The sequence below is a fragment of the Lycium barbarum genome, chromosome 4 (genome assembly GCF_019175385.1).
Source record: "Lycium barbarum isolate Lr01 chromosome 4, ASM1917538v2, whole genome shotgun sequence".
Lineage (NCBI taxonomy): Eukaryota > Viridiplantae > Streptophyta > Magnoliopsida > Solanales > Solanaceae > Lycium > Lycium barbarum.
Genome location: NC_083340.1, coordinates 3,662,045 through 3,673,786, shown reverse-complemented (window position 1 = coordinate 3,673,786; position 11,742 = coordinate 3,662,045). Strand labels below are relative to the sequence as shown.

Sequence of the window (11,742 nt, the reverse complement as noted above, 5' to 3'; positions counted from 1 at the left end):
GAAAAAAAGGATTTGAAGCATGAAAAGGAGAATCACGATAGATAATTCGATAAGTAGGTTTTGAGGGCGTAACAGCAACTTTTTCACAGATCAGGGGTTACAAATACAAATACCCTAAAATTCTCATTTCCAGAAAATAAATATTTCTTCTGAGCAACAACAATAAAGTATTTGCCTATTTTCCTAAAAACCGCCATTCCAATAATAGACTGATAAAATACAACAAAAGAGAGAAAAGAGAAGAGAAACTCATAACTCATATTTGTGATTCGAATAAACAGATTGCTTCATCTCATAAAATGGGTCATCACGGACACGGTAATTTGATTATCATTCAAAGATTTAAACTTTAATCATTTACATCCAAAAAAAAAAAAAATCCCAAAAGTTTAGTATTTTTTTTTAGGAAAAATTTAATGGGGTTAGTTGGTTTCTTGATTTTAACCATGTAGAATATTCATATTGCAATATAGCAACTTGTGGGAGGGGGGGGGGGGGGGGGTAGTTACTTGGTTTCTTGATTGAATTATACTATATGTATAGCTTTGTATTTGTAGTTTGTTAATAATAAGTGTTTGAATTCAGGTGATAAAAGTCGACCAAGCAAGAAGATCAAGTTCAATTCAAAGGTTCTTTGATTTCCCAGCTAGTTTTGATATGTTATTTAGTGTTTTCTTGAAATAGAAATTGATAAAGATTGTATTTTTATTTGTTTTTGTGGTGATTGAAGGAGGAGTATCGGGCTTCAACTGCTGATGATGATCAGTATTATCCTGAAGAAGGCAGTGATGATTTTAATGATGGTATTACTCTACTTATGTATAAAGAAAATATAAAGGATCATTAGAAACTACTATTATGTCCTATGACTACACTTCATGATGCTTTTATATGATCCAGCTTACTGAGGACATGACCCTAGATAGGAAGTTATCGAGGTTACAAATTAGGATAGTTGGTAGTTTGTTTGTATTACTCACTCTGTTTCAATTTCTTTGTCTTACTTTCCTTTTTAGTTGTTTAAAAAAGAATGCCTATTTCCTACGCATGACATGTTTAAGACAACAAGATTATAGGGTAGTTTGGTACCCAATAGACCCTTACTTTCTTAATCTCGGTGTCAAGTCAAACTAAGACAAACAAATTGAAACGGAGGGAGTATGTACTATTGCCACACCTTATAATTACAGTTCGGTGATGCTTTTATATAATATTAAACTCGTTTGATGTAGAAAAATTTGAATGAATGTTATATTTAGGCGAGAGAGAAGGGAAGAAGATGGATTTCACTAAGCTGGAACTCAAACTCGATCACGCCAATCGTCCATTGTGGGCTTGTGCGGATGGAAGAATTTTCCTTGAGACCTTCTCTCCATTGTATAAGCAAGCCTATGATTTTCTCATTGCCATTGCTGAGCCTGTTTGCAGGTACCTTTTTGTGTGTCTGGCAATCTGTATTCTATGTTTTTGTTTGTTTTGGAGAGGGTTAATGGACTTCTATTTTGTAGGCCGGAGTCGATGCATGAGTACAACTTGACGCCTCACTCGTTGTATGCCGCTGTGTCAGTTGGTCTTGAGACTGAAACTATAATCGCTGTTTTGAACAAATTGTCAAAGACCAAACTTCCCAAAGAGATGATTGATTTTATTCATGCTTCTACTGCTAACTACGGAAAAGTGAAGCTTGTTCTTAAGAAGAATCGGTATTTTATAGAATCTCCATTTCCAGAGGCAAGATAATGAGCTATATAGTAACAATGCTTTAATTTTAGATGTTTTCTTGACTATCTTAATTGATTTATTTGATGTGATTATCTCTAGGTGTTGAAAAAATTGCTTGCAGATGAAGCCATAGGGAAGGCTAGGATTTCGTCTGAGGTTCGTGTTCAATGTGATTGAGTTGCTTGTTTTGTAATCTGTAATGGTTATCAAGAAATTTGACTGCATCGTTTTAGACTTGGGAGGCAGAATCATGAAAAAAGAAAATCAGACCCCATATCTTTGTTTTGATGCTTTGTATTTCTATTACAAGTTCATAACTATCAAGTGAAATTTTATTTTATTTTTTGGTTAAGGATGGGTTTACTGTAAGCAAACCTGTGAATGAAATTGAACGCGGACATGATGAGTTGATAAACGGAGTAGATCTGGCAGCAGCGGCTGAAGAAAAAGAAACCCATTCATTTGAAATAGACCCTGCTCAGGTAATAATTTAATGTTTTGCAACAAGAAGGCCTCGTTTAAATGTCGAGTTGGGAGTCTGTGGTGTCAGATGCTATTGTAATAAGTTGCAGCATTTGCATGAAATACACTAACTGCTGATTATAGTATTTCATATCCAGTTCTCCGAAGTTATTCTTGTTCTTTTAATTCTTTGGTCTCCACTTTTCTTGTGGTCATGTGTAAGTTACTCATTGCCGATAAAAACATCTTCATTAGGTCAAGTAAACCAATACAAATGTAAGCATGGTTGTCGACTTCTTGTTTCACCTGCTAAGGATGTTTGGTTGTTTGTCTCCGTACTTTTGCTGTTTCCCTAGTATGTGGCTGTATCATTTTGGAGCTAAGATTTACACTAAAGTATGATGTGCGTGGATTTTGACACTGTTGGATATGACTTGATCACACCAATTATGACGCTGTTAGATATTGATTCTCCAGCAATATGAATAAGTGGTGGTTTGACTAATCAATTGGTTAGTTGTATTTCTAGGATCAGACTCTAATGCAACAGTTCATTTTCACTACTTACTACAGTTAATTGAAGAGTAGACCTAATAGATGATAATCAAATTTGCTTACCTGTGCCATTTTTCACTTTGATATTTGCACTTAAGTATCCTCCAAATATCTTCTTAGGGAGCTGCAGTTGCCCATTTATCTGCTGTATCTTGTGGTTTGAGAAAAGTCATGCTGAGAAAATATGTATGCTTGCTCTAGATGGAGACTATTTCTCCTGGTGTTGGAGTATCTTTGTGGGTGAACACAGACACACAAATTTCTTTGGCTTTACCTAAAAGATGACAGTTTTCCTATTTGTATATGGACAGGTTGAAAATGTGAAGCAGCGGTGTCTACCAAATGCTTTGAATTATCCCATGATGGAGGAGTATGACTTCAGGAATGATACAGTGAGTTGCTCCTTTTTCCTTTTTTCTTTTTTTGCATCAGGGTGGACAAGTGGACAGTGAATAATTTAGCTGATGGAGAATCTTTCTTACTGGTAAAATAGGAATGAGATTCCCTTAGTTGACAACTAGTTTGCCTATAAGAACAAAAATTCACTAATTAAAATATCTAAATAATCTTCTGTTTTTCAATCGAGATGCTAGACAGAGGAACCTGCAGTGGTGGAAGGTTCATAGTTGCTAAAAGCACTTGTTATCTTGGCTAAATTGAAACTGGTGGTAGGGGTTCCCGGAGTGTGTTGTGGGGGGTGGGGGGGTGCACCTTTGGTATTCAATATGTATGTACCGTTGACATGGTTTATAATGTTTCAAGAAAGCAATTACTCCCTCAGTTCCAACTTATATTATGCTTTTTCCGTTTTGGCATGCTCCAAAATGTTTTGACATAATTCTAGTTTGATACAACTTTAAGAGTTTAAGTTCATTAAACCATTACAACAACAACAAGAAGCCCAGTATAATTCCACCATGTGGGGTCTGGGGAGGGTAGAGTGTACGCAGACCTAACCCCCACCTTGAAAGGTAGGGCGACTGTTTCCGAAAGACCCTCGGCTTCATTAAACCATTCACAGTTGAATTTCGATGTGATATTTCGCTCTTCTCAACCGCAAGTTTTGTACTATTTTGTTCCACCACACCGTTACATAAAATGAAACGGAGGGAATACTTGCAGTTGCAATTAGGCTTTTTAGTTGTTGGGTGGGTACGGATGACATGAATAAGTTGCTTGAGCTAGTAACTAAAATGGTGTGGGAGGAGTATTGCACCATGTGATATGAAAGCCATTGTCGGATCCGTAGAGGCAAATCAAACATTTGGTCTAGAGTATGAGAAATTTGAGTAATAAATTATCTCGCATCAATGTATTGTCAGTTTTTTTTTGACAATAGATTTGGAGGGCGTGTGATTTATGAGCTGTACAATAGCTAAGTATTTCTGCTTAATGCCCACTGAACATTGCAGGTTAATCCTGATCTTGACATGGAGTTGAAGCCTCAAGCACAACCACGTCCTTATCAAGAGAAGAGTCTTAGTAAGATGTTTGGAAATGGTAAGGATATAAAGCCAAATTTTACCAAGCAAGCGACTTTAATTTTTCCGATTGATGCTTTCTTTTTTGTCTTGTTCTCTATTTGAAAGTCAGGTGTCATGGTCAATGAATTTTCCTAAACTTTTTATGTGTTTTTCTATTCCCTTATTCTTCTCTGTATTAACTTAATGTAATGATTAAGCTTCTGTTCAATTGTTACATTTTTGGAATTTGTCCTTTTCAATAATAATTAACTTTTGCTGATTGCCAAAAAACGGTTTATATAAGTGACTTTTAAGTTGACAAAAGAACATAAACAAGTTTGCTGATATCTGCTATTCTCTCTCTCACAGACATATGGAGATACAGTGAGTATCTTTCGTTAAAAAGGTAAATAAAGGTCCTTGATAAAAAAAAAAGGTAAATAAAGGATTCTGGGGGATCATTGATTATCGTCACAGTATATTGAAGTCTTAACCCTCACACAGTGAGGAACACGGTTATACCACAGAGATTGATAGAAGATTGCTCAATGGGAAAGATATGAAGATGTGAGAAAGCTGCATCCTTGCGCTTGCAAAGAGGATATCTGGTTATATCCGGTTTCTGTTCCAGTGCGCGCAATTCGAAAATAGGGATGATAGAGGTGTCGTCGTTTATTTAGCCTGCTTCTGTTAGTTTACATTAGAACTCTAGTTTACAAAAAGTTATAAAAGAGAAGGGAATACATTGTTATTTTGACAACCGTCCTCAGTTATGCGAACGTGAGACCATCTATATTTTGACAGGTGTATATATTCTTGGCTTAGACGTCGTCTATGTGAGTTTCACAAAACATAGATAGTCTCACGTTCGCATAACTGAGGAGGGTTGTAGTAGATGGACTTCCAACATTAAAATTATTGAATTATGATGAATCCAATTAATGCTGAACTCAGGTGTGGGGATTCACAAGCTGACTGGTTGTAGTTAGATTGTATGTTGTGGTTAAATTGTATGTTGAATGCTTCAGGAAGAGTCGTAGTTTCTTGATAGATATAATGCTCTTGCCTGTGGTTAAATTGTATGTTGAATGCTTCAGGAAGAGCAAGATCTGGAATTATTGTGCTACCTTGTGGTGCCGGGAAGTCTTTAGTAGGCGTTTCTGCAGCAAGCAGAATAAAAAAGAGCTGCCTTTGTTTGGCAACAAATGCTGTGTCTGTGGATCAATGGGCTTTCCAGTTTAAGTTATGGTCTACTATCCGAGAAGAGCAGATATGTCGTTTCACATCTGACAGCAAAGAAAGATTCCGCGGAAATGTTGGTGTGGTGGTGACAACATATAACATGGTTGCTTTTGGTGGCAAACGTTCTGAAGAATCTGAGAAGATCATTGAAGAAATAAGAAATAGAGAATGGGGTTTACTCCTTATGGATGAGGTAAATGCCTGGTCTTGCAATGTTTCAAATTGTGCCTTTCGTATAAGAATCCAGTATATGAGTCTTGCTTTTCAAGCTTAATGCGAAACAATAGTTTATTTCGAATGCTATTCCTTTGTGGCCGGAGTATCATATCTGTTTATGGAAGAACATACAACCATACATACATAAAGACAGATACTCACAGAGATAGATGCGTGCGCACACACAAACACATAATCTCTCACTGCTTTAATTTATGTGTTTCAATTTTATTTTTAGTCTCTTAAAAAGAATGCCACCTTTCTATATTTAGTAAGCCTTTAATTCCAATATCCTCAATTTACCTTTAATGACTCTATTATAGAAATGACATGGCATGTTAAGACCACAAGACTCATGAGGTATTATTGATATGTTTTACACACCTTAATTGAAGACGGCAAGATTCAAAAGTCTTCTTGATATTCTTAAGTTTCGTGCACGGCCAAGCTAAAACAAAATGAAACGGAGGGAGTATATATGATGTATGATGTCTGTTACTTACAGAAGGATGAAAGCTTTAGCTATTTAGTATTTCTTGGTTGAGTTTCCCATTTCCGTGTAATTCTTGTACTCTGTGTTGCCGATAAGTAGTGGTCAATTTCGTCTCACTCATTTCCTTTTATTTGGGAGGGAGTATCTATGATGTATGATGTATGTTACTTACAGAAGGATGAAAGCTTTAGCTATTTAGTATTTCTTGGTTGAGTTTCCCATTTCCGTGTAATTCTTTTACTCTGTGTTGCCGATAAGTAGTGGTCAATTTCATCTCACTCATTTCCTTTTATTTGGAAATTAATAGTAATTGCTGATATGGGGGCACTGATTTATTCTAAAATGCTGCATCTATATTTATTAGAATGCTTATAATGTATTTTTGTCCTGCTTCTATGTGTTGGTCCTGTCTATCTTTATTATTTTATCATGATTTCGTTGCTCTTGCTGTTTCTCATTTTCACATGGTTTTGATTTGCTTGTCCGTATCTGACTCTTTTCCCTTGTTTCCTTGTTTTCCTCTAAGCCGAGGGTCTTTCGGAAACAACCTCCCTACCCTCCAAGGTGGGGGTAAGGTCTGCGTACACTTCACCCTCCCCAGACCTCACGTTGTGGGATCCAACTGGGTTTTTTGTTGTTGTATTTTTTTCTTTCTCCGCTATTGCTTTGTGTGATTAGATGATTTTTTTTTTAAATTTCTGGTTCAGTACAAGTATCTCGTGGGAAATGCGTGTCACAGAATTTATTTCGAAAGGTTCATTTCAACCGTAGAGATAGATATTAAAGGTGAAATTTATACTGGCATAAATATAAGGGTCTCTTCTTGGCATTTATGTAGGTGCATGTGGTTCCTGCACATATGTTTCGAAAGGTCATTAGTATCACGAAATCACACTGCAAACTTGGGCTTACTGGTATGTATTTCAAAAAGAGTTATTGCAAATTGCAATGTTAATTTTGTTTGTTATTCACAAAATTTAACGGATTATTTGGCTTTCTTAACAGCTACGCTTGTCAGAGAAGACGAGAGGATCACGGATTTGAACTTTCTTATTGGTCCCAAGTTGTATGAAGCAAATTGGTTGGATTTAGTGAAAGGAGGATTTATTGCAAATGTACAATGTGCTGAGGTGTGGTGTCCTATGACGAAGGAATTCTTTGCTGAATATTTGAAAAAAGAGAATTCAAAGAAGCGACAAGTACGTTGTCTTTTGTAACTGTTCCATTCTTAATGCTTAGAACGCAATGTTTGATGACTTCACAATTGTTCAATTTCATGTAGTTATTGATCTCGTTAAGGAGCGAAGTTTGTCCTTGGCCTGTGGAATTTCTGGCTATGACTATGTTCCATATAGTGGATTTTAATTTCTTTTTCTTAAAATCATGTTTGTTTGATTCTGCAAGGCAACGTTTCTGTAATATTATTTTGAGTTCACCCCGTCCTTTTGGCATATTGTTATTATATTTTCTTAACTCATATCCATGTGATGTTCCAGGCACTTTATGTGATGAACCCAAACAAGTTCAGGGCTTGTGAGTTTCTTATCCGCTTTCATGAACAGCAGCGTGGGGACAAGATCATTGTCTTTGCCGACAATCTATTTGCACTTACTGAGTATGCAATGAAGCTTCGGAAACCCATGATCTATGGTGCTACCAGGTATATACAAGATGCTATCTCAATAATTTTATGTTGCGATGCTATTTTAGACTATGTTGCTGGGGCTCTCCAAAAATATTTGTCACACCTGTGTCAGATCCTCCGCAAGTGCACTACTTTTGGACGATCTGACACGCACCCGAAAACATTTTTGAAGAGTCCGAGCAAGATAGATATTTTTGATGCCTTCTTGTTTGCTTCTCCATTTAATGTTTTTTCTTGTTATGCAGCCATGTTGAAAGAACAAAAATTCTTGATGCATTTAAAACTAGCAAGGAGGTTAACACCATATTTCTTTCCAAGGTATTGTGTTCAAGCAGATTCTTAATATCACTAGCTGGTGATTTGGATGGATGTAGGAGGTTGTGTGCCACTGTGTTTTGAGTACCTTGCATTGGTGATAATGTGTGATAATGGACCCATTGTGTGCCACCAATTATTGCTCACTATCTTCTCTTTACACCCACACACTCATGTTTAATGTGTGTATGTTTTCTTTAAGATCTTTGAAAGTTTGCATATGTGCTTGTGCTGAACCATGATTATCTAATTGTGATGCCATATTCATTTGTGTATTCCTCTTTCAAGTTAAAAACATAGTAGTTTTTTAGCTACCAACTCATAGTGTTACATTCAAAGTTTTTCTTTTTGTGGATGATGTGATCTCTGCTTGTGCTTGCAGGTGGGTGATAACTCCATTGATATTCCTGAGGCGAATGTTATAATACAAATTTCGTCACATGCTGGTTCAAGACGACAAGAAGCTCAACGTCTAGGGCGTATTCTCAGGGCCAAGGTGTGTTTGTTTTCTCGTTCATAATTGCCTCCCTTGATTCGTATTTCAAATGTCGAATAAAATCATGATAATTGAATTAATCTCTCCAGCGAGTGATACCCCAGGTTAAATCCTTTATATAAATAACAAGGTTGTCATTGCGTTCTCTAAGGTTAGTTAAATATATGACGAAAAGATGTCAGTCTTCTTAGTCTTTGCACTGCTACCATAGTGGTGGAAAATTGAGTGAACCTTTTGGTAATACTAGCTATTTTCAGTTGGAAATTCCTCCTGATAAGTAGGACATAGGAATATGCTGAATAATTTGAAACAATTACTTGGCTGACGGACTATTCTATAAGCATCTCTATGCAAGGGGAAAAAAGAATAAGGAAAAAACCTTCTCCCGTGGTTTTAAACATAAAAGTCGAGATAACTTCAAATATTTAGTGTATGTTTCCGATCTATCTGTCTTTTAACTTCTTGTTGGGTTGACAGGGGCGGCATCAAGATAGGATGGCAGGAGGTAAAGAGGAGTACAATGCATTCTTTTACTCCCTTGTGTCAACTGATACCCAGGTGCAGAATCCTTTTCTCTTTGCTAGTTTCTTTTGATGTCTGATATCTTCTTATATGCTATTTTGAAATAACATTATAATATGTGACCTTACTAGCAATTTTCAAATGCAGGAAATGTACTACTCAACCAAAAGACAGCAGTTCTTGATCGATCAAGGTTATAGCTTTAAGGTACTGCATCTTGGCAAAGCCATTGATAGCGTACATACTGTTCTACGTAGGGGTGCAAAAATTAGCCCATGAAAACATGACCCACCCAACTCGTTCAAGTTTGGGCGGGTCATAGCTCTGCCCATCTTGACCCGCCCAATTCAGTCCATTTAAAATTTGGGCCAATATGTAGTCCAAATTGACCCATGAGAACCTGGTCAAAATATTTTTGAAAAGACCTTTCCTTTGTTTGATTTGTTATATATAGCCATAATAAAGAAAAAAGAAGTTCTATTAGGTACTTATACAAATTATAAAAAGAACAAATAAAGATAGTAAAAATTAGGCGGGTTGGGTTATGACCCAATTTAGTTCATTTCAGCCCGAGTAACTTTTGGACGGGTCATTAACCTGCCTATTTGTTAAGGTTCTACCTTTTCTTCTAATTGCCCTTCTGGCTGTTCTTGTATTAGGTGATCACAAGCTTGCCACCTTCTGATTCTGGGCCCGAGTTATCTTATCATCGTCTTGAGGAACAGATTCAACTTCTTGGAAAGGTACTTCTACTTGCATTTTTTTTTTCGCACTTTACTTTAAGATGTTTCTCCGACTCATATGATCTTTACTTTCACCTATAGGTATTGAGTGCTGGCGATGATGTAGTCGGTTTGGAGCAGCTAGATGAAGATGCAGATGACGTAGCTCTTCAAAAAGCTCGTCGCTACATGGGTAATATGAGTGCCATGTCAGGAGCTAAAGGAATGGTTTATATGGAGTACAAGTATGATTTTACTACTCTTTGAACCCCTTTAGCTTTTTTCATTTGAATGGATGCAGATTATTAAATGCAAATTTTCCATTTAGAAAGTGAAATTATTTGATACTAACAAATAACTGTTTGTGTAATGCAGCACTGGGAAGAAGGGCCTTGGTAAAAGCAAGCCTAAAGATCCAACCAAGAGACATACATTATTCAAGAAACGTTATGTTTGATTCATCTATTGATACATGTCTCCCCTATGCAACTGCTTGTTTAGTTGTCCTTTAGGAAGAACTGTAAGGTACATGAGACATGGATATGAATGAATGTAACAAGCCTTTACTTATCAAAAGAAATGTAACAAGCCTTTACTTATATCAAAAGAAATGTAACAAGCCTGCTAACGTGAATGTTTATAAAATTATACTCAGAATTTGCTTTACTTATTGGTCTTTTCTTATATTCTGCTTTCGGTAGACGTGATCTCGTTTTCAACTTTAGAGCAAATGGATTAGATTATGCTCTAATTTCAAGCTAGTTGGGGTTGATCATGTGAATTCTCTACATCAGTTTCATAAAGGTCGTGTGCTTAGAGAGACCATCCCAATTCCTCGCAGCGATAGTGTTCGGACCGACTTGTGAGCATCTCCATATCCCTCGTTTTTTACACTTCATCTAGTATAGTGAAATCACGATATGGTTTCTAGAACGTGAAAGAATAGGACAACTGCAAGGCTTCCATATTAGAATATCAAAATTAATAGCAGGATCGCGATCACGTTAAGAAAATAAAGCACAAACCTACATACACTTGTACCGTTAAATTAATTAAAATTTTCACCAAAGATTGTGGTGGGATGATAAATTTCCCTCCAGGCTCTAGGTTCGAGCCTTGAGACTAAGTCACTTTTTGTATGAAGCGCTTTACCCTCCAAAATAGAACTTTCTAGTGCGAAATAGATTAATTGGGCCCTAAAGCAGGTAGACATTGATTGGAAAAAAGGAGAGTTGCTACTAGTACAATTTGCAGGATTGTCCTTCGCTAGGGTGGTCTTTAATTTTTGCTCTTCAAATCAGTGGTCTTTAATTTTTGCCCTTCGTTAAAGCCCCTTGGTTTCGGGTTCGAACCCTCGCTCAGTTAAAATTTTAAAACAAATTCACAATGCATAAGGTGGGATTCACAGGCATAAGTTGGGTTTCAAACTTTTCCTGGAATTTTGCAAACCTCTGCTTTAAGAGAGGTTTGCCTTAAGGCTTAATTTTGGATAAAAGTTTGCCTTAAAGCGTAAGTTGGGTAGTCTTATGCCTTTCGAATCCCAACTTCTGCCCTAAGAATCCCAATTTATGCCTTGCGATTTTTTTTTGACTGAGCAAGATCTCTGGGTATTAAGCGAAGGGAAAATATTAAAGACCGCCAATTGGAGGGGCAAAAATTAAAGACCACCCCAAAAGAAGGACAATCCGTGCAAAAAAATGATTCTGGGTTGCCGTGTCAATGAATAGTGGGCAATTCGCAGGAATGCCCTTATTTTGGGTGGTCTTTAATTTTTTCCCATTAAATTGTTGGTCTTTAATTTTTACCCTTCGTTAGAACCCCTTGGTTTCGGGTTCGAATCCCCGCTCAGTCAAAAATTAAAAAAAGTTTGCAAGGTAGAATTTGGATTC

General features: G+C 36.7%; 1 protein-coding gene across 1 annotated transcript; it reads left to right on the top strand.

The window, feature by feature from the left end:
- Nucleotides 1-159: 159 nt before the first annotated feature.
- On the top strand, nucleotides 160-10,519 carry LOC132634877 (general transcription and DNA repair factor IIH helicase subunit XPB1-like). The gene is made up of 20 exons (XM_060350997.1): nucleotides 160-318; nucleotides 586-629; nucleotides 731-803; nucleotides 1,260-1,428; nucleotides 1,509-1,731; nucleotides 1,822-1,878; nucleotides 2,076-2,204; nucleotides 3,051-3,131; nucleotides 4,152-4,239; nucleotides 5,300-5,637; nucleotides 6,992-7,067; nucleotides 7,159-7,352; nucleotides 7,650-7,813; nucleotides 8,044-8,116; nucleotides 8,496-8,609; nucleotides 9,087-9,167; nucleotides 9,279-9,338; nucleotides 9,791-9,874; nucleotides 9,956-10,098; nucleotides 10,229-10,519. The coding sequence occupies exons 1-20, from the start codon at nucleotides 300-302 to the stop codon at nucleotides 10,308-10,310; spliced, it is 2,292 nt and encodes a 763-aa protein (XP_060206980.1). The 5' UTR covers nucleotides 160-299; the 3' UTR covers nucleotides 10,311-10,519.
- Nucleotides 10,520-11,742: the final 1,223 nt, after the last annotated feature.

Excerpts from the sequence above, each read along its gene's own strand:
- LOC132634877 (XM_060350997.1), top strand. Across the intron at positions 804-1,259 it reads CAGTGATGATTTTAATGATG|GCGAGAGAGAAGGGAAGAAG; the intron begins GTATTACTCTAC and ends TGTTATATTTAG. Across the intron at positions 9,339-9,790 it reads ATCAAGGTTATAGCTTTAAG|GTGATCACAAGCTTGCCACC; the intron begins GTACTGCATCTT and ends TTCTTGTATTAG.